Raw genomic sequence first — 19,346 nt, 5'->3', positions numbered from 1 at the left:
TTAACGCAGAAATCCTGTACTATTTGATTTTTGGCTATGCAGTCGACGGAAAAATGTTTTAATTAACACGAACAAGCGATTAATAATCTCAACCACACGATACATTCTCGATTATTAATCGCTGTAATTAATAGACTTGTTCGTTAAATAGCTTAATTATGTACTACTCCGTTATAATAAAACGTTGTCTCCCGTTGTTTAGGATATTTTAATCGTCGTTGCTTTTGTAGTCTCCTTATTAACCCTGTGTTTGAATTTAGAGTTTAACTAGTTGGTTTTAATGTCTTCTTGAGGTTGGTTTTATTTCTTTTATTTCAATAGCGATAGTATAAATTAGAATATATTTACGTAACATGTAGTTAATAACGTAATAGAGGTTTTTGTCTCAAGGTAAAATAAAGGTAAATAAATTTTCGTTATTAAAACGAAGGGTTTTCATTCTCAAGCGATCGCGCGGTAAGTGATTGGATGGTGGCACTGAAACACCCTGTAAAAATATTTTAATTAATTTAGGGACACCCTGATAGCTTTTCCTAAATGTACTATAGATGGCGCTCAAATCAGGAAAAGTTCTTGAATAGAACATTTTCCAGGGAAATGGTAACAATAAATAAATACTGAACAAACAATAAATACATATACCTATACATAACTACTTGGTGATCACTAGAAAAACACGGCCATAGGTAATGAAGCGTAAGCGTAGGGCTTTGCTTATTCCATTTACTGTCAAACTACATCTATTGTTACTGTCAAACTGACAGGAACAATAGATGTCAGATGAATTTATCCAAGACTTGCCTCTGACATTTCAATGCGCACACTCGAGGTTTTTTTAATGATCACCTTTTACGAACGTTCTATTCAGGTTATGATTACGTGAATGTACATGTAGCCTTCTAATTCCCAGTAATAGTTTTCTACGTGTATATCACGCCCAATGTCCTCAAAGGCATATTCTTATAACATGTGAAGTTGTTATGCTATTATATAAACAAACCTTACTTCGTAAACCTAGTAAAATAAACTCCATACTAATTTTATTTAAATATCTGCAACCTTCAATCAATTCCAAACTCATTTTTCACCCACGGGTACTTCTTAGGGCACTTGCTGCATGTTTGCAGCTCCATTTCCTCTTTCAGCGACCGACTCATTAGATGACAAGTGTTAGGCACTTGACATGCGATCTCATGGGACCTCTTGCTGTTCCTCCTACAGTCCCATGGCTTAAATTTCAACAGCTTCTTAAGAGATGTTGGATTGCGCATCCACTCAATTGCTTGAGAATTGGTTACAAACCAAACGTCTGGTTTGGAAAGGACTTGAGTGAGGAATTCCTGCGATTAAATGTATGTTTTTCAATATGAACGTAACTGCCATATATAGGACGTTTCAGAAACGTTGGGCCGAACATAAGGAAGTTACAGGAGACTTTGTGGTGAACAATTTTTGCACAGAACCCTAATCAAAAATGAGCCGTTTTGGCCTGCATAACCTCTGTAAGTTGGGCATAACCTTTTTGGAACACTCTGTATAATAGTATATTAACCTGGAATGCAATTAGGTAGTCACTATTCTCAAACCAAGCGGCCTGCAGGTGTATGCCGAAAGGAGCTCTGTTAGTAGAGTAATGCCTATTGAAATTGCGAATAAGCATTTCGTAAACTCCGTGCCCTGTTAGCTCTGGAGGGCAAGAATCCAAAGTAGCGCAGCTAATTTCTAAAGCCTCTAACTGGTTTATTACCATTTCCCACAAGCCTGGGTATGACCTAGTCGGGCACATTTGTCTAAAACCTAAATAGAGCTTTAATTTATTGTTAAAACAAAAATCACTGCAAACTAACATTTATGAGGCATTTTGTAATCTAAAGTATAAGGCCATAGCGGGACATAGGAAAAGGGCGCTACCACAGAACTGTCATATAAAAATCCAAATTCTTTCATCATTAAATACTGCCGATTCCAACCGATTCGCAGGAAGGGCACCCTCAGGCCCTTAATGTCTGAAAGGCGGATTTTGGAGAACTTATGCAGGATGTTTGCTTGCCCAACCATTTCGTCAAACCAATCCTCAATGGTAGCGTTTTCAGCCCACCATTCTTCTGGCAATCTATGACTGTACATATCAACTTAGTCCTGGTGCAACACGCACTATATTGCAGTATCTTACGTGATTGAATGAACCGCAATCTCATGCCCATGGTTCCACAATCTTTGGGTAAAGAAGTAGTTGTTGTATTGATGGTGGACAAAAAAGGAAGCTGAAATTGGACAATTGTTGGGGTTCACGTACTTCCCAGAGAAAATCTTGGCGTAAAAATCTATAGTGTCGCTGTTAATCGAGTCTTCGAAGGTTATGAGAACCATTTGGGGCACATCACTAGGGGGTAAACGGCCTGGAATTTCAGTTCCTGCGAGCAAACAATTCATCTCACGACAATGTGTTACTCAGATTCAAAAAGGGTGTACCGTTTCTGGAACAAAAGCAATGGGGAAGATGGCAAATGCTAGGATCACACGAGGGAGACTCATTGATATCTTTATCGGGGTCACACAGTTTCTCGTCACTCCCATCTGGGCAATCTTCAGCACCATCGCAAAAGTACTCGCTTGGAACACAAGTCTTTCTATCGGCACATTTTTCATGGTCTGAGATTTCGCATGCAGTATCGCGTGGGCGGCCTCCTCCAAGGGATATTCTTGATATAGAAGATTCTACAATGAAATTAATATGTAGGATATAACAAATCGTCATGGAGATAGTTTAAGGAGTGATAGTACTCTACAAAACAATAAAAAATCCTAATAGACCTATGGTGGAAAACGCAACATTTGTGCGTTCAATATGTTCAATATACAGGGTGGCACATTTTCAACAGTTCTTATAATTTCGTTTTTATTTAAATTTATTTTTATTTTGAGAAATGTGTTTAAATGTTACGAATTTCTTCATATAGTTGATTCCTGAGCCAGACGATTATATTTTTCCGTACTCCCTTTACATTCGTAATTCGCGTCGGTAGATATTTTTTTGTATATTCCTTATATGTATATCAATGTATCTAAAACTTAAAAAAATTACATGCTGACAATCAGAATTAAAAACCCTCTCAAATAAGGTGTCACTCGACCTATAGTGCTATTTAAATTTCTAGAGTTCTAAAGCGTCTCCGCGAAGGGAGTAATTTTGTTGAATCTGCATTTATCGCTAAAATGTGCTCCTCTCGAAAACAAAACCGATGTGTCGCGGCGATTTCTAATATTTTCATCGTAGCTCAAAATGAGCCGAATGCAAAATTTTTAATGGTACACCCTGTATATATTAGCTTTAAATGTGTCATCTCCCTCAGCGGAAAGTAAAGCAAACAAATTCGAATAAAACAGCCGAGCTCTTATTATTGTTTGGCATCCAAGGTTCCAAGAGCGTGTTCGGAATGACCTTTCTTATCGATTATCAAAAAATATCAACAATTTTTTTTATTAAGCCTTTGTTTATATAGGTGGAAAAAAAATCATGAAAAAGTGCATAGGTATGCCATATATATGTGACGTCACTTCGTTTTGTCCTTACTGGTGGCGCCACCTAGATAAACACACAACACTAGCTGTTAAACGGAGATAGATTCCTTCTATCGCACAATGCTTAGTTTGGCTATTCACACCTAAATGGCGCCACAGGAACTACAGAGGAATACTTGGTGTAGTGGTGTATAGATAGCACCACGTCAAATCGCAGACAACTTAACAATACAAATGAGTGTTGCCAAAGTCGCCTAAAGAGTAGTTATTTTTTTTCTATTTTACCCATAATTTTTGTCATGAACAAGCGAAACACTGTTGTCCCAAATGTGTCATAGTTCTGAGCGATAATTTTATTAAAAAATTAATTAATTTGGCTTGCTGCTGAACAACAGCGGTTAAGATTCCACGTTCGAACTCAAATAATTTTGAAACCAGAAGAACTAAGATTTTTTGTGTTAAAATCTTTATAACTTTTCCACAAATCATTCTTCAACAAACCACTGGCGTACATGACAATTTTACACAAAAAATTAAATAAAATTTGAAGTGTTCCGATTTCAACGAGATTTGGTTCCGCAGTACGCGTATGATACAGCTTTGATATGCCGCGGTCAAAACTCGAATCGGACAACTTCGATTTTTCGGCTAAAAAATTTTCATGATGTATAGTCCATGATATTTTTTGGACCCAAAAATCGAAGTTGTCCGATTCGAGTTTTGACCGCGGCATATCAAAGCTGTGTCATACGCGTACTGCGGAACCAAATCTCGTTGAAATCGGAACACTGAAATATTATTCATTTTTATCGGAAAAATTTGTCGGTAAAATTTTTCTAGATCTAAAATTTTTCTCAAAAAATTTCATATTGTGCACTTCATTTCAAAATTTGGTCTTCGCAAGATCAGTGGCGTACAGGAAAATTATTAAATTAGAAGGAATGCAGCCTTGACTAACAGGGTAGAGGATGGACCCAAGACATTTTGCGTTTTTAGCCATGGGCGGAACATTTTTTTCCTGTGACCTCAGATATTCTGTTTGTTGACCAGATGTCACAGTCGCTTTCAAGTAATTAGTGCGGGAAAGTTGCACCTGATCCTTTTTCCGCCCGCAAATACGTGCCGTGAATTGCGCTGTGCCGGTCGCAAATAAAAGAAATATGATTAGTTTAAACGGAATTTGTTGCAAAAAATTGGAAACACTAAAAATCACACGCTGAAGTGCGGCGACCACAATTTCGGACAACTGTAATTAATCCATGACCTGATAGTACCACAGTTGCAACTCACAGAGATCGAGTAATGTATGCAGTTTCCTTTACAACTAGGCAACTTTAAGTAATTCTCGTTTCTTTACATGATACGATCTTAAGGCTTTAATAAGTAAAAACAAGATTGCCCATTAAGATTGCTTTTTTCTTTCCAATGACCTCATTACGCTTCCTTTCCTTTCGGTGAATTGGTACGCACGTTGTCCGTTCCATTCCGTGGGTATTGATTTATACAGAAACCTAGCTCTACTGACAATTAGAATCTCGTATTTATCAAAGAGATTTTAACCGTAATAAACTTTTTCCCTCCCTCACTCGATGACCCGAGGCTATTATGTCAACTGTCCACTAAATTACCGATTTTCGAATATTTTCAAAATCGAAGCATAAGCCTTGACTCCAAAGCCATGACGTAACACGTGACGTAATAATGTATGTTTCGTTACGTCACGTGTTACGTCAGTTGCGAATATATCACAACGCGCACCACTAGTAGATCATTCGCGAAGGAGGAAAGGGGAAGAAGCACCGGGAAGAGTTAAGTTTAAATCTGAACGTTTATGAAAGACCCACTTGGGTCCTAGACGGCCAATTCTCTCTCCAGCAACAAAAATGAAGAACTCCAAGGGTCAACCAAGCTCGAGGTCCAGCCACGGTGTGTCTTCGGCCCTGCCTCTGTCATACCCTGTATGTTACAAGTGAGTGAAGAAGGGACAATGTAAACTAATGAGGTATGTATTTAGGTTGAGGAAATTTCGATGAAGAGCGTGCGTTTATGTCAGTAACCTAATTTTATAGAAAGCGCGGATGGCAGGAAATTATGAAATTTGAGAGGAATATTTCGAATCCTTAATTGCTATTTGATTGCACCAAAAAATTTCATCTATTTGCAGTACACAGATTCCTGTGCGTATGGGAAATATTAACGAAATCATAAAAAGGAACGGTTAATTCCATTACAACTGTCCTTAACCGAATCCGTTCGATTATAGCTATGAGTAAGTGAGTAACTAAGCAACTTACCGGTTACTTTATCGCAATTGGACACTCTACCTCTGGCCTCGCAGGTCTGTTTATCAACGTCAAATACCAGCCCTACAGAACACTTAAAATTAAACACCTCCCCTTCGAGACATAAGTAGTACTTAGAGCATTCTTCCGAGCCCCACAAGGAGTTCGCGTCCCTGGCCAGGGGTTCAGGATTCCTGTAGAATCTGCCTGATTCTATGCATTTTACTTGTTCGCCGTAAGTACCTAAGTAAACGAACCAAGAAGTGTCATGTTATCAATGAAAATCTGCGTTCGTGCATTAGTCTCAGTTATCGATTTATACTATTTACATTAGACATAAATTGATTAGATGCAGATTTTCTTGTAATTATTGGAAAATATGGAACCATTGAATGGCCTCCTAGAAGCCCTAATTTGACACCGCTAGATAATTATTTTTGGGACCATCTGAAGAAACTGACTTATCAATAGCGAATGGATAATATCGAGGTTTTAAAACATACATAGAATAGGATAATCAACAATATTTATAAATCAAAGTAATGAGTTATTAGTTTCGTCAAGGAAATTAAAGGAAATGTGTATATACCATCTGCATAGCAAAAAGAGATAGCCATGTGGAAAATGTGGCCAAAAAATACGGGGTGCCCCATTAAAAAAATTGAATTTGAAGTACTCGAAATGAAAAAAGTTTGGATATTTTTTCGCACCCTACATAAAATTCCTCGAAAGTTACAAATATACTCTAGTAGAACGACCCTTTGTTATTAACTGGCCAAGTTTTCAGACGATTCAATTAATACTATATGAATTTATTGAGAATTTTAAACAACTCATTTTTTCTTTGATTTTTGTTTTAAATTGTATTTACTCAAAAACTGCTCAGAAATGTTAATATTTTGTAATGACAAAATATAGAGTTTAAAATTAAATTAAATTTAATTTAAATTCATAATTTAAAAAAATGTATTTTTGTCACGCCTTGAACTTTGTCAGTTCGAACATTGGATCAGTAGATGTGGTCCAGTTCCGTGGCCCTTTAGGTCACCTGATCTAACACTCTTAAATTTATTTTTGTTAGAGCATTCGAATTCTTTGGTTCATAAAATTTCAATGGAAACAGATCAAGACTTGACTGCACGAATTATTGCGCCATTTGAAGTCGTTCAAAACATAATGTTGTTGATTTGACTAGCGGTTTAGTTGTAACATATTGCAATTAAAACAGCTGAAAAGTGAAAAATAAGGACGGGGAGGGTCAATTTCGCGTTGTCACCTGATGTATGCCTACAGAATAATTAGTTAAACATGCATGTGCAATAAAATCTACAGTAAATAACACGGCAACTTTCCCAATACTTAAGAACGCTTACCCAAAATAAGACGCGACACCGTAAACCAAAGAAAAAACGTTTTCGCGACACTTCTTTCATCGACCGCGTCCATCACTTTTTGCCGACCTCCTCGTTCTTCGTTCCTCGCTACTACTACATTTCAAGAACATGTGTGCAGATACAAATTATTTGTTTCCTTTGGCATTACTATAAACTTTCTCAATCATTATCATTGGAAACCAGCGACACCCGGAATATGTGTATCGACGTAAGAAGTGGTTATTGGTTCCATGTCGACAAAAAATATACTTAAATCGTTATTAGTTGTATTTTAAATTACTATGCAAACATAATCACATTTGATATAGCTATCTCGGAAATTCAAATTCGTTAACTTTTTTGTTGTGTGACCCATGGAAAAAAGTTAATTTCTGCGAAAGATAATTTAAAATTGTTATTTTTTAGATATTTCAGCTTTATCGCAGAAAAAAATCAATACTTAACATCCTTTTTTTTTATTTGCCATATGGCTATCCGTGGCGATTTTCTTGTATGATATGCGGGGTGATTTACGGTCGATGAAAGCAGGTTAGTTGAACTTCATTAATTCGGATAATATTGAATCGGCAAAAGTGGTCCAGTTTCGAGGCCCCCTAGGTCACTCGATCTAACACCTTTTGATTTGTTTCTGTGGGACATGTAAAGTATAAGATTTATGAAACGCCAGCGAAAACAGAGGAAGACCTGATTGTAGAAGTTACTGCGGCATTTGAAATCGTTCAAAATGATCATCAAATTTTTAGCCAGGGCCGCGGAAACCATGTACATCATTTAAACAAATGTATTCAAGTTAAAAGATGACATTTTGAACAATTACTGTAGTGTTGTTTTGTACAAAAAAATTAAAATAAACCGTACTAAAACCTATTTTTATATATAACTGTCTTAAAACATCTTAAGGCCGTAGCGCTTCAGGGAGACATTTCCAGATACGGGTTTTTATACTCAAATGTCTTATTTTTGCATAGAATAATTTTTTAAAGTTTTTTAAAGTTCTGAATCACTCTATGTAGGTAACGCAACGTTGTCGGGTATACAAAAAAAGGAATAGCAACTATGATTTATTAAATGAGAAAATATGTATTCGAAGATATGTGTAAATCGTTGATTCTGGAATCAGTCACCTGAAGAGGGAGTGGAAAACACAAACCCAACATGTTTTGTAAACGTTATAACATCAATTTTATTGACAAACTTCAAAGTAAATGAATATACTTTTTCAATAATTAACTTCAGGAACTTCCATTCTATTTACTTCTCTCAGCAAAACTTTTCCTCTGCTCGTGTTCCTTCTCAACCGCCTTTTCCATTGCATCCAAAAATTCCGACATATACACTTGATCTGGAGTTCTAATAAACAGAGCATGGGCTAGGAAGGGAATCTTCCTTAGAGTCCTACCGCTTAAATCCGTGCTTTTCTCGCATATTGCAATCAATTTTTTGCTGCATTCGTGTACATAATCGGATGGTTGATTGCTGTATTCAATAACATCAGCTATATCTACTAGGACTGTGTCGGTTTTTATCACTTTTTTCTTGAAATTTAAAAATAAACACAATGAAAATGGGCCTATAAATAACATAATTTTCTTACCTGAATTAATTCAATTAAACATGAGTGGTAGATTTTATAAATTGCAGGAATACTGGGTAAACCTAAATATTGCTTGATATCAGCCCTGTCAACAAATGCTAAATCTATTGCTTGGGTCATATTTGAGGTGGCCAGAATTAAAACGTTCGGAAATCGCTTGATCTGATCAATCTGGGTGAGCATTGCATTGACAACTCTTACAGCATCTGATGGTTCATTACCTAAAATTATATGTGGCATCAGCAAAGTCTCAGTCTTAACATTGCTACAATGCTAGATAAGAAAATACCTGAAATACATTGATCTCGAGCGTGCGCCAACGATTCAACTTCATCCATGAGAAGACAAACTAACAAACTTTCATTTTCACAAATTTCCTTAATTTTTGAAAACATTTTATTTACCAGTTTTCCACTCTAAAAATTAGATAATTTATTAAAAGAGTAACTTCAATCAGATTCATCTCTTTCTGCACTTGGCACGTGATAGCCTTAACAGTTCTGGAGATATTCACATCAAACTTTTCATATTGAGACCCTGTATGCCTTAGTTCCCATTAGTGTATGCTACATGTTTACCTCTGAAAACCATTTAGAGAATAAACTGTGACTGTTTATTTCTATTAACACACTGGAATTGTATTTATCTTTCATTCTAACAGACAACTTTTGGGCCAAAGCTTTGCAAAGCGACGTTTTTCCAGTACCAGGCGGACCATGTAACAAAATAACTCTGTTACAGCTTAAAATATTAGGATTAATGCCCTTTTTTGAGAACTCCATCATGGTTTTTGCATATTTTAACAACTGAAAAAATAATTCTGCTTGAGTCAATTCTGTGCACTCCCATAAGAATAAGGCTCACATTTTGTTTAATGTTATCTTCATAGTACAAGTTTTCCCATAGAGTAAACAGCTCTTTACAAGGCAGAGCCAAGTGACTGGCAAGTGCAATTTCTCCACCATTCTCATCAATTTCAGTTTGTGTGGAAGCCCCATCCAAATCAAGGCAATACAGATACCAATTCACTTTGAAAATTTTGAGATCTAGAACTGAATTCTGAAAACAAAATTTACTTAAATTTATGCACACATTCAAAGTAATATGAACAAAATGACCCATTTTGGTATTCTTAGTAATAATGTGGCTGAAATAATCCAATAACTTACTTGACTTGCATTTAAAGCCTCTCCAATTACAATTGCTTCAATTAGAGAAGAAAACCCTTCCAGTTCAGAATTAAATTCTGATATTACAGTATTTGGTTTCACTTTTTGTTCGCTTAAATAGTTTTGGACAATTGCAATAATGGAGTTTTCAGAAACTGGACTGAAAGAATGATATTTAAAGGGTTTGTTGTTTAAATTAAAATAAAATTAAAGTAAAAGTCCTTCTTTTCAACGAGTTTTATCAGTTGTCCTTAACTTTGGCTAGATGTAAAATCGAGTTGGATAAACTGACATACACACAATTCCCAATGTTATGAGATTCCCAAGCCTGTAGCTCAAGTACAAAAAATGCATGTTGAGAGATTAAGTGTGTCAGTTAAAGCGATGCTCCTGGACTCTTACTTATGAAAGTCAATGTGTGCATTACTGGATGCCCGGATTAAACACTGATCGATTTTAGAGTAAACATTTTGAGTTGGATTTTTTGTGGCTCTTGCTAAACTTTTGCTTCTACATACCTATGACATTTGAAAACTATTTCTATATCTATAGCTCTCGTCATTTTCATATTAACAACTACAACGTGAACAGAAAAACTACGAAAACTTTCAATTATATACTAAAAATAAAATTCAAAATTTTAAATAACATAAAACTGTTAAACAGAAACTAAAAGAAATGTCAACATTGATTAGGCACATGTCAAAAATTTGACACTTCACCATCCGCCAAACATAGAAATATGGCATCGTCGGAACCACCATACATACCAGATGCAATTTCTTAACGTAAAGTAAGTATTTGATATTTAAGTAAATCATTGTTTTTCTGCTCCCGCAACTTCTTTTGCCCGGAAACGTCTACTTGAGATTTCTTTGTGATCATACTTTACTTTAGTTAAAATGACCTCAACAACTTTAGTAACACAATTTTTAGATTTTTCCTTAGATATGGTTTTTCCATAGTACATCATAAATCTTCTCATTCCCAGTGGGGTACCTTGTATAATGTATTAATGAATCTTCTCTGTAGTAAATGGACAGTGTCTTGCTTTGAACGAAGCTGAGTAATTCGCACTGCCCAAAGGAGTAGAGTTTCGTATTTGCATTAAGGGTGAATTTAGAGTCAAGTTATATTAAACAACAAATAAAAAAAATTGTTAACAGTGTATATTGAAGCGATTAATAAATTAGTGGTTATAAATAAAACAATATCTTAAGACGACTTAGGCAAAGCGGCAGCTATGATGTCGTAATAATAAATGCAGAACACGGTGCTGTTGTGTGAAACTATCCTTAGAAATTGTCCGGCAATGGCAGTTAGCTCACTTTGAAATGCCGTCAGACCTGTTGGTACTTTCTGTGGAGCAGCTGTTGCTGATTCAATAATATCAAGGTAAAACTCTTTGACGCGCTGCTCTGAAAAAGAAATTAAATTTAAGATGTGATACATAAAATAATAAAGTTTTTCTAATTTTTCCATGCAATATGGCTTATCAATTTAAGTTAGTAATTTTGAGGACGGGCGGGGGGCGAGTGAACAATCAACATAAATATTAGCGGCTTAAACGATAAGATATAACTGCTACTTACTGACTATCAATTTAACCTTATGGTCCTCTTTTCCTATATCATTTATAAGCTCTTTTAACATGGTTTGTTGAGTGGTCCCCATCACTGGTAAATTGTGTTTTTGTTGAACCTCTTTGACGTCGTTAATAACCTTAAATTCAATTACCAGAAGAATTATTTGTAATATCCCTCACATTTTTAGCTTTTTTCCTATCATAAATACTTTACATCGAATTAAATCTTCAAATAATTAGTTACTAACTTGTTCAGCAACGTTAGGTAGCACAGCAATCAGGTCTTTGTCAGCAGTAACGTTTTGCAAAAGTATTGTTATGTGATCTTTCAATAATCGTTTAAATGCATTAATAGATTCCACGTCAGGGCCGGAATTACTTAACGTCACCAACATAACAGTGGCGATAGCCACAAGTCGAAACGTTCTAATTTGCAAATCGTAAAGTCGTTCCTCGTCCAAGATAAAAGTTTCCGGGTAAGGTTTGCTCCTAAAAATGGCAAATTAATGCTTTCTAGACAAATATTTGTATCTCAATATCCAACTTGTCCCAATCCAGTAAGTCAATGCAAGCCGAAGTAAAAGCTCGCTTTGAGCATGTTCTGATGAACTTTTCATACTCGACAGCTGCAGGAACAGGTTCACTTGTCTTTATATGCTGCAGCAACCACCTTCTGGTGTGCTCCAAGCCATCTGCATAATATAAATAATATATTCAAAGGAAGTGTAATAATTTGGATGGTTTTAGACTTTAAGTGACAAAAATGTCTAAAATAGTCAAACTCATTATATGTACCTGGTTGCACCGCCAAATATTTTGTAAACTTTTCTCTCTCAAGTTCCACACTATGATTTATGATGTCAGGCTTAATGATTTGCAAGGCAAAATTAGCCATGTCCAGCTGCATTAGTTCCAAAGTCTTAAATATGGGCCTCATTAGTTTCAGCATTTATAAAATATAAAAATTTATGCTAACCTCCAGTATTCCTTTATACACTCCAACAATGTCCACTGTCTCTCTAAGCTGTTGTATCTTTTCATCTCGGATTTGGGCACACATTTTGGCCATTATGGATATTATGTAATTTGCATAATACTGAAAATATTTAATTTTAGGTCAGTAAAGAGAATTTACCTCTATCCAGAATCATATTAGACAACACCAAAGTGCTCATAGTCTTGTAAACAACCCCTTTCCTATACTCAACATACCTACCTTGAAATCCAGAATGCCTTGTTCTGCCTGTTGTTTGATCAGTGGAATGTCCAGAACTTCCAGTATTTGTTGTCTTATTTTGGTATGTTGAGGAAGCAGAAGATCAAGCAGAATCTGCTTAACTTCCTCTAACAAGGTAAATGCCTTAAAGAAATATTAAAACATAAAATAGACTACACAGTTATTCAACACAATTGAACAAACCTGATTATAGGAAGGAGGATCTCTAGAGAGTTCATGCCTTAAGACGTCCCAAAATGCCTTATGCATAGTATCTTTTATAGCTTTCTGAAATGCATTTGGTTCAGGGTCTGCTTTTTCAAGGCGAAAATTCTCATCTACAACAATCTGGTGGACCAAATTCATATCCCTCATTCCATTAGCAGCTTGCATAATTTCTTCCAATGATACGAATTTGGGGGGAGAGGCAGCTGTCAGACCACTCGCAACCATGAATGTTTGTGATGTAGTTCGCTGCCTAAAAACCGCCAAAATAAGCACTTACAACCTTATGACTTGTAAGTTTAAGGAAGTGATTTTTTTTTAATGTGCGGATATAAAAATTTATTGGTAGGCATTTAATGAGCCAAAAGTTGGTACCTAAAGAGAGCTGAAATCATCATATATCTAAAGTAAAATATAACCTACTATGACCATATCTCTACCAGATTTAAGGAAGTTCTCTTTTTTAGTTTTTCAAAATAATGTGTGTCATGTGAATCACCTTGTATACAGTGCAGTTATGATTAGATATAAATTGCAACATTGATATAAAAGTGGTGTTTCTCTCCAAATGATGCTATAACAAAAAAAAAATCTAAATTAAACAATGTTCTCCTAATTGTTCCTTATGCAATAAACCACCTGTACTTCATAATGTTTACGTGAGTACCTGGGTAATTTGAGCTTCTGACTCACGCTAAATAAAGAAAAATACTCTAAAAATAAATGTTGTGGCCTGAGGAGGGTATGAATTATTGAATTACCTGCTTGCACTGCACAGGCTTTTAAACTTCAAATATCTACCTGTTGTTAAAAAAAAGTAACATACCTGTTGCCAGCAAAATTTGAGGCTCCACCGTCATCACTAGCCACAGAGCATTCACTAGTGGTTCGAATTCTATCAGACCCACTGATATCCTGGGGAGCACTTTTCTCATTACTCATGATAAATTGATAAATGTATAAGCACAGAACACGCACTACTAGATGTATCTTTTCCTCCTTTCTTTATGAGGCGTTTCTTAAACAAAGGATTTCAAATATCAGACAAAAAAGGGAAAAACAGTGCAACAGGATCTCAATGACTCAAGCAATCGTCAAGGCTGTCTAGTTCTTAATTCTCAACCAGAGCCTGGCGTAGATTTTTATATACACATTATTTATTGCTGTTAATAAATTTTGGTTATTCGTTTTCTTAATTTCTCAACCATTTTACTAAATTTTTCTTCTTTTCACTTCACTAGAAATTTTGTAAATAAAACTGACATTAACAGCAGTTTTAGACAGTTGAAGTAAAAGGAAGTTAACGTAACGACATTCGCGAATGAGCAGTGCGATGATTTATTTTTTCCGTGTAGTACCGTCTGTGGCACATGAGATCTGTGTGGCAGAACGCCCCTGCTACGACGAGATGCTATTGCAATCCAGAAAAAATATAAATTTAGCTTAACTTCAGGTTATAGGTTAATGCTTAGTTTCTTTGTAAACCCAGTTCCCGCCAATTGACTCTACATGAGATTTCAGTACTTTTCAAGCATTTGTCAGATAATTTGTTATTTTTTATATCTAATTAAACTTCTCTTGAAGTGAGGTTTCATATTTCTATTTGTTGATACTGTGCTGGATTCAAGATGCAGACATTTTAAATATTGAATTTATCGTTTGATCCAATGTGTTGGGCACAATTATGATTTGTTAAATGTTAAGCCAGAAGGTGGAATTTATTGTGCAGTGGAAACTGAAAGATTAATTTAATAAGTACCTATTTCTTATCTAAGTTTACATTATTACTGCAGTGCGGAAGCATTAGAAGAGAAGTGTGAGTATATAGTTAGAGATATGTGTAAGGAATCTTGATTAGTACTCTATATGTTTCAAGCTGGACTTGTAATCTTGCTATTCCTTCATTATTAGTGGGTGGAAAAGTGTATATGGAAAGGCATGCATCTATTTACACACCATCGTTGACATGCTGTATGTTTTTGGGACTTTCTTTTAATTAACTAAATTTTTATTCTTTTTGTTTGTTCAAATTCTGCCATGGAAGAGTGTCACATGATATTCATTACACGATGATGTAAATGCACATGATAACAAACAATTAGTGTTTGGTAATTCTTGTAGATTGATCTTCACAAAAGTCATTTACTAACATAAAGAAGTTGAAGATATTGGAATAAGATGTATATTCGAATTAAAGCTGACTGGTTGGAAGATAAATCAAAAAGAGAATGTATTATTCCTTTATCAAAAGTGACACCTATAGAGGAACTGAGAATGTTAATTGAAGAAGAAATTGGCCTGGAGCCCAAGCTACAGCGACTATTTTATAAGGGGAAAGAAGTAAGTATTTAATGCACAGAGTTGCCCATTCCATCACCATATCCATGTCACATTCTATGATCCAAAAAGCAATAGAGTTAAAAATTGATGTATGTTTCATACATCACTTGGCTAATCTCATGCATTTTTTCTTACTTTTAGTTAGTTGATGGTCAAATTTTGAATGACTATTCTGTGATACAAAATGATGTAGTTGTTGTGATGAAAAGACACATCATAGCAGAAGCTGGCAAAAATGTTCCATGCACGCCTGTTGTTCAGGATAATAAATCTGAAAGCATCACTGAAAAAGATAGCAATGAAAAGCTGATTGATTCAGAATCACAGTATTATAAAGTAGGTGATCCCATTGATGTTAAATTATTAGATTCAGGAGCTTGGTATGAAGGAATAATAGACAAAATATTACTGAAAGGAGATGAATCTTTTGATGAGTCAAAGTTAATTTTTAAAATAAAAAGGTAGGTAAGTGTAAAAAGGATATTTTTCTTCACCCTGTGGCATAAACACCCAATATGACGTTTATTAGTAACCAGTATCTCTTCATTCCAGTGCAGAGCATTCATCTGTTATTCCGTTTGAGGAGGATGCTCAGTGTGGTAATATTCGCCCTAGAAGTTACTATACATATAAAATACCTGAGTTGAAACCAGGAATGACTGTCCTAGCAAATTTCAACATTGACTCTCCTAGGGAACGAGGACTTTGGTATTAAATAAATTAACATACAGGTTGCGCGTTTTACGAGCCCCACCATTTGTATTTCACAATTTGAAACTTGGTAAGAATACATTTTCAACTCGGCAGTGCTGCTAATAATTTTTTCAATATCCGTGAAATCGCGTTTTTTCATTTTTTTTGGAACCGATCTGAAAACGTATACTTATTAAGCTTTAAATCGCGTAACTTTGCCCTAATTTAACTGACCCTGCATCCCTTAAGTTAAACGAAATCTCAATGGTGAGGTTCGTAAAACGGGACCTTATATAGTATAGGTGTACAGTGTGTCATTTCGGTGTTACCTACCATTGGCGATCAAATGTGCGAATCGCACCGAAAACAATCTTATAGATATTCATATTCATTCGATATTCAGTCAGATAGTTGCTTCCAAATTTTGAATAAAATGTAGGACAAAATGAGATGAAGACGCTTTACAAGTTGTCAGTATGATATAATTTCATTAGGTATGATTTCAATATAACAAAAGTTGGCAGTGTCGATATTATTGGAACTATCTATATCGGTGGCGAACCAATCGACAATTGTAATATTAAATTTATTCAGGAATGTATGAGGATAGAGAAGCCTTCATTGCTAAACGAAAGAAGCGAACATCCTCCTAAATTGACAAAAAGTAAGTAATTTAGGTTACTCTCGCTGTGTGTAGAACCCTGTGTTATCCCCTAGATTATGTGTTAATACGAAATTACCAACCTCTAGTTCGCCTTGAACATACAACTGTCTGTGATTAGCTCAGATTTACATTTGTGTAAACTCAGTAATACAGCTACATTTGCAAGGCGAGAACTAGAGGGCGAAGAAATATTCTCTACTAATTTTGCCATATTCTGTTTAAAGGAAAATACCCCTACCACTGCAACAACTGCAAAGATGACAAAAAAAAGTATTGTAAGCATTGTGGATGCCATATTTGTGGTGGAAAGCAAGATTGGGATAAAATTATTCTATGTGATGAATGTGACCTAGGATATCATACTAATTGTCTAGATCCACCGATGGAAGTAGTTCCGGAGGACGATTGGTATGTATAACCAAGAGAAGTTACTAATTTTCCTAGATCTTTATTAAATCAAATTATTCAGGTATTGTCCTTCATGCAAGACCGATGACTCATCGATAGTGAAAGCGGGCGAGAAGTTAAAAATCAGTAAAAAGCGACAAAATATGCCTAGCAACAAGACTGATTCAAAACGAGACTGGGGCAGAGGCATGGCTTGTGCAGGTTTAGCAAAAACGAACGACAAAGTGTCAAAGTCGCATGTGGGATCTATTCCAGGAGTTGAAGTTGGATTTTCTTGGAAATTTCGGATTGGGGTATGTTGGTTGTTTACCAACCATTAGCCTGCAGTTAAAACAAAAAATGAACTTGTACATGATCAATACACAGTACATCTTTTTTCAGGTATCAGAATCAGGAGTTCACAGACCGCCAGTTGCCGGCATGCATGGACAAGAGTCTGATTGTGCTTACAGTGTAGTTCTTTCAGGAGGTAATCATAGTAGACAATGCCATTACACTGGAATCAGTTCTACTAATAATTCGTTAATAGTCGACTTATCAAAAGCTTAAATCTAATAATTGGCGCATAAGCGATTTATATACTATAAGACTAGGTGATTTAGCAACAGCAGTAAATCGCCTGATATAAACTGGTTATAAAATCCTCTGATCTAAAATCAAACAAGCGTGTTTTTTACATTTCAGGTTATGAAGATGACGTGGATTATGGAAACGAATTCTTATATACCGGTTCTGGAGGACGGGATCTTTCGGGAAACAAGCGAACCAGTAATCAAAGTTGTGATCAAGAGCTTACCAGAACTAATAAGTAATACGTTGTAACCAATAAATAATAATTTATTTAACTCGTTTGTTGCAGAGCGTTAGCATTGAATTGTAATGCCAAATTTGACGACAAAAATGGTGCGAATGCAGAAAACTGGAAGGGCGGCAAGCCAGTTCGAGTAGTACGAAGCTATAAACTAGCAAAACACTCGAAATACGCTCCTGAAGATGGTTTTAGATACGATGGACTTTACAAAGTAGTAAAATATTATCCTGAAAAAGGAAAGTCCGGACATTTAGTGTGGAGGTATTTGCTTAGAAGAGACGACCCGGCACCAGCGCCATGGGAGAAGGGAGGCAAACAATACGACATGATTGTAAGTAACATTTTATTTTTTAGAAATATAACAATATTAATATGTCGGATGGGGACTTAAGAACCACCAATGGGTTTCTCCATTGCGACAAGAGCTAAATTTGAATTTAAATCGTGAAAGAAGTGTTTTTGTTTTACATTTAAACATGTTATTCAATCTTTAGTACCCAGAAGGATACTTACAAATGGTGGAGGCGAAACGCAAGAAGGAACAGGAAAATAATAATCCAAATACACCTAAAAGAGGTAAAAAAAGGAAATCCGCTGTAATTGATTTAGTGGAGATATTTAACAAAAAGAAAAAGATTAACAAATTCGAGCTCGACGCAGACACTTCAAAAGCTATCGACGAGGACACTATCAACAAAAAACTCTGGACCGATTGCAAAGCAATGGTGAATGAAGGGAAAAAGGAATTCCTTGAAAAAGTGGAGGAAGTGTTTAAATGTATAATTTGCATCGAGTTAATATTCAATCCACTTACTTTGAAATGTGGGCACACTTTCTGTAAGGTGAGTAATGTTTTGAATTGTTAATTATCTAAGTATCAATCGTGCGTAGACGAATGTTTCCTACGAATATACATTCATGCGTTTGTATGTTACTTTTCAGAATTGCTTGGAAGATAGCATTAAGCACAGTTCTGACGAAGAATATGAATGCCCACATTGCCGTGAGAAATTAGGCAAAAAGAATTCTTTCGTAGCGAATCAATATAAAAACGAAAAATTGCAAACGGCATTGAACTTACTGTTCCCTGGATATGGATCCAACTGAAATTAGTAGTTGACTAGTGTTTGATATGTGCCATTGTATTGTAAATTCTTCAAGTTGTATAACATTTTGCATAGATCTAGAAAACACACAAGGACTCAACATTTCATTGTCTACCATTTTGTAAATAATAAAAAATAGGAAGTAGTATTATTCCTTTATGCAGGCTATTTAAGTTACGAATCTTTAGATAATTTTTTTGGTTTTATATTATCATATGCGTATGGCATAGTCTTGCTGTAAGTCGTCACTGTAATCCTATTTGTTTGTTAATATAACCTTTTATATTTTTGTACTATTTGAGATGTTTATTTTTAGTAACTTGGAAGATTTCATTAA

At 35.4% G+C, this 19,346-nt stretch overlaps 4 protein-coding genes across 4 annotated transcripts; 1 reads left to right on the top strand and 3 right to left on the bottom strand.

Moving 5' to 3' along the window:
• Window positions 1-974: 974 nt before the first annotated feature.
• Window positions 975-7,348, bottom strand: ChLD3 (Chitin and LDLR binding deacetylase 3). The gene is made up of 7 exons (XM_066402899.1): window positions 7,178-7,348; window positions 5,817-6,047; window positions 2,473-2,718; window positions 2,174-2,414; window positions 1,848-2,119; window positions 1,553-1,797; window positions 975-1,340 (listed from the first exon to the last, which is right to left on the bottom strand). The coding sequence occupies exons 1-7, from the start codon at window positions 7,248-7,250 to the stop codon at window positions 1,062-1,064; spliced, it is 1,587 nt and encodes a 528-aa protein (XP_066258996.1). The 5' UTR covers window positions 7,251-7,348; the 3' UTR covers window positions 975-1,061.
• A 1,008-nt stretch (window positions 7,349-8,356) lies between these two features.
• pch2 (pachytene checkpoint 2 protein) lies at window positions 8,357-10,634 on the bottom strand. The gene is made up of 7 exons (XM_066402651.1): window positions 10,480-10,634; window positions 9,962-10,121; window positions 9,657-9,851; window positions 9,371-9,598; window positions 9,082-9,208; window positions 8,793-9,013; window positions 8,357-8,733 (listed from the first exon to the last, which is right to left on the bottom strand). Exons 1-7 carry the CDS (start codon window positions 10,527-10,529, stop codon window positions 8,446-8,448), a joined length of 1,269 nt encoding a protein of 422 aa, XP_066258748.1. The 5' UTR covers window positions 10,530-10,634; the 3' UTR covers window positions 8,357-8,445.
• Window positions 10,635-11,117: 483 nt separating this feature from the next.
• LOC136419164 (T-complex protein 11-like protein 1) lies at window positions 11,118-14,248 on the bottom strand. Its single transcript, XM_066405346.1, has 9 exons — window positions 13,814-14,248; window positions 12,967-13,240; window positions 12,763-12,906; window positions 12,523-12,642; window positions 12,342-12,465; window positions 12,091-12,238; window positions 11,795-12,035; window positions 11,554-11,683; window positions 11,118-11,379 (listed from the first exon to the last, which is right to left on the bottom strand). The coding sequence occupies exons 1-9, from the start codon at window positions 13,927-13,929 to the stop codon at window positions 11,177-11,179; spliced, it is 1,500 nt and encodes a 499-aa protein (XP_066261443.1). The 5' UTR covers window positions 13,930-14,248; the 3' UTR covers window positions 11,118-11,176.
• A 211-nt stretch (window positions 14,249-14,459) lies between these two features.
• On the top strand, window positions 14,460-19,302 carry LOC136416525 (E3 ubiquitin-protein ligase UHRF1-like). The gene is made up of 12 exons (XM_066401734.1): window positions 14,460-14,803; window positions 15,109-15,327; window positions 15,469-15,788; window positions 15,880-16,035; window positions 16,515-16,684; window positions 16,909-17,092; window positions 17,154-17,385; window positions 17,474-17,561; window positions 17,777-17,900; window positions 17,952-18,234; window positions 18,398-18,745; window positions 18,846-19,302. Exons 2-12 carry the CDS (start codon window positions 15,166-15,168, stop codon window positions 19,008-19,010), a joined length of 2,232 nt encoding a protein of 743 aa, XP_066257831.1. The 5' UTR covers window positions 14,460-14,803; window positions 15,109-15,165; the 3' UTR covers window positions 19,011-19,302.
• Window positions 19,303-19,346: the final 44 nt, after the last annotated feature.

The sequence above is a fragment of the Euwallacea similis genome, chromosome 2 (genome assembly GCF_039881205.1).
Source record: "Euwallacea similis isolate ESF13 chromosome 2, ESF131.1, whole genome shotgun sequence".
Lineage (NCBI taxonomy): Eukaryota > Metazoa > Arthropoda > Insecta > Coleoptera > Curculionidae > Euwallacea > Euwallacea similis.
Note: the sequence above shows the minus strand (reverse complement) of the source record. Positions and strands in the feature narration are given on the sequence as shown.

Excerpts from the sequence above, each read along its gene's own strand:
- pch2 (XM_066402651.1), bottom strand. The coding sequence starts at position 10,529 with ATGAAAATGACGAGAGCTATAGATATAGAAATAGTTTTCAAATGTCAT. Across the intron at positions 10,122-10,479 it reads ATAGTTTTCAAATGTCATAG|TCCAGTTTCTGAAAACTCCA; the intron begins GTATGTAGAAGC and ends TCATTCTTTCAG. Across the intron at positions 9,599-9,656 it reads AAGATAACATTAAACAAAAT|TTGTTAAAATATGCAAAAAC; the intron begins GTGAGCCTTATT and ends TTATTTTTTCAG.
- ChLD3 (XM_066402899.1), bottom strand. The coding sequence starts at position 7,250 with ATGGACGCGGTCGATGAAAGAAGTGTCGCGAAAACGTTTTTTCTTTGG. Across the intron at positions 1,798-1,847 it reads TTACAAAATGCCTCATAAAT|GTTTTAGACAAATGTGCCCG; the intron begins GTTAGTTTGCAG and ends AGCTCTATTTAG. Across the intron at positions 1,341-1,552 it reads ACTACCTAATTGCATTCCAG|GAATTCCTCACTCAAGTCCT; the intron begins GTTAATATACTA and ends ATTTAATCGCAG.
- LOC136419164 (XM_066405346.1), bottom strand. The coding sequence starts at position 13,929 with ATGAGTAATGAGAAAAGTGCTCCCCAGGATATCAGTGGGTCTGATAGA. Across the intron at positions 12,466-12,522 it reads TGTATAAAGGAATACTGGAG|ACTTTGGAACTAATGCAGCT; the intron begins GTTAGCATAAAT and ends CCCATATTTAAG. Across the intron at positions 12,036-12,090 it reads GACTTACTGGATTGGGACAA|GAGCAAACCTTACCCGGAAA; the intron begins GTTGGATATTGA and ends TGCCATTTTTAG.
- LOC136416525 (XM_066401734.1), top strand. The coding sequence starts at position 15,166 with ATGTATATTCGAATTAAAGCTGACTGGTTGGAAGATAAATCAAAAAGA. Across the intron at positions 15,789-15,879 it reads TTAATTTTTAAAATAAAAAG|TGCAGAGCATTCATCTGTTA; the intron begins GTAGGTAAGTGT and ends TCTTCATTCCAG. Across the intron at positions 16,685-16,908 it reads TCCTCCTAAATTGACAAAAA|GAAAATACCCCTACCACTGC; the intron begins GTAAGTAATTTA and ends TTCTGTTTAAAG.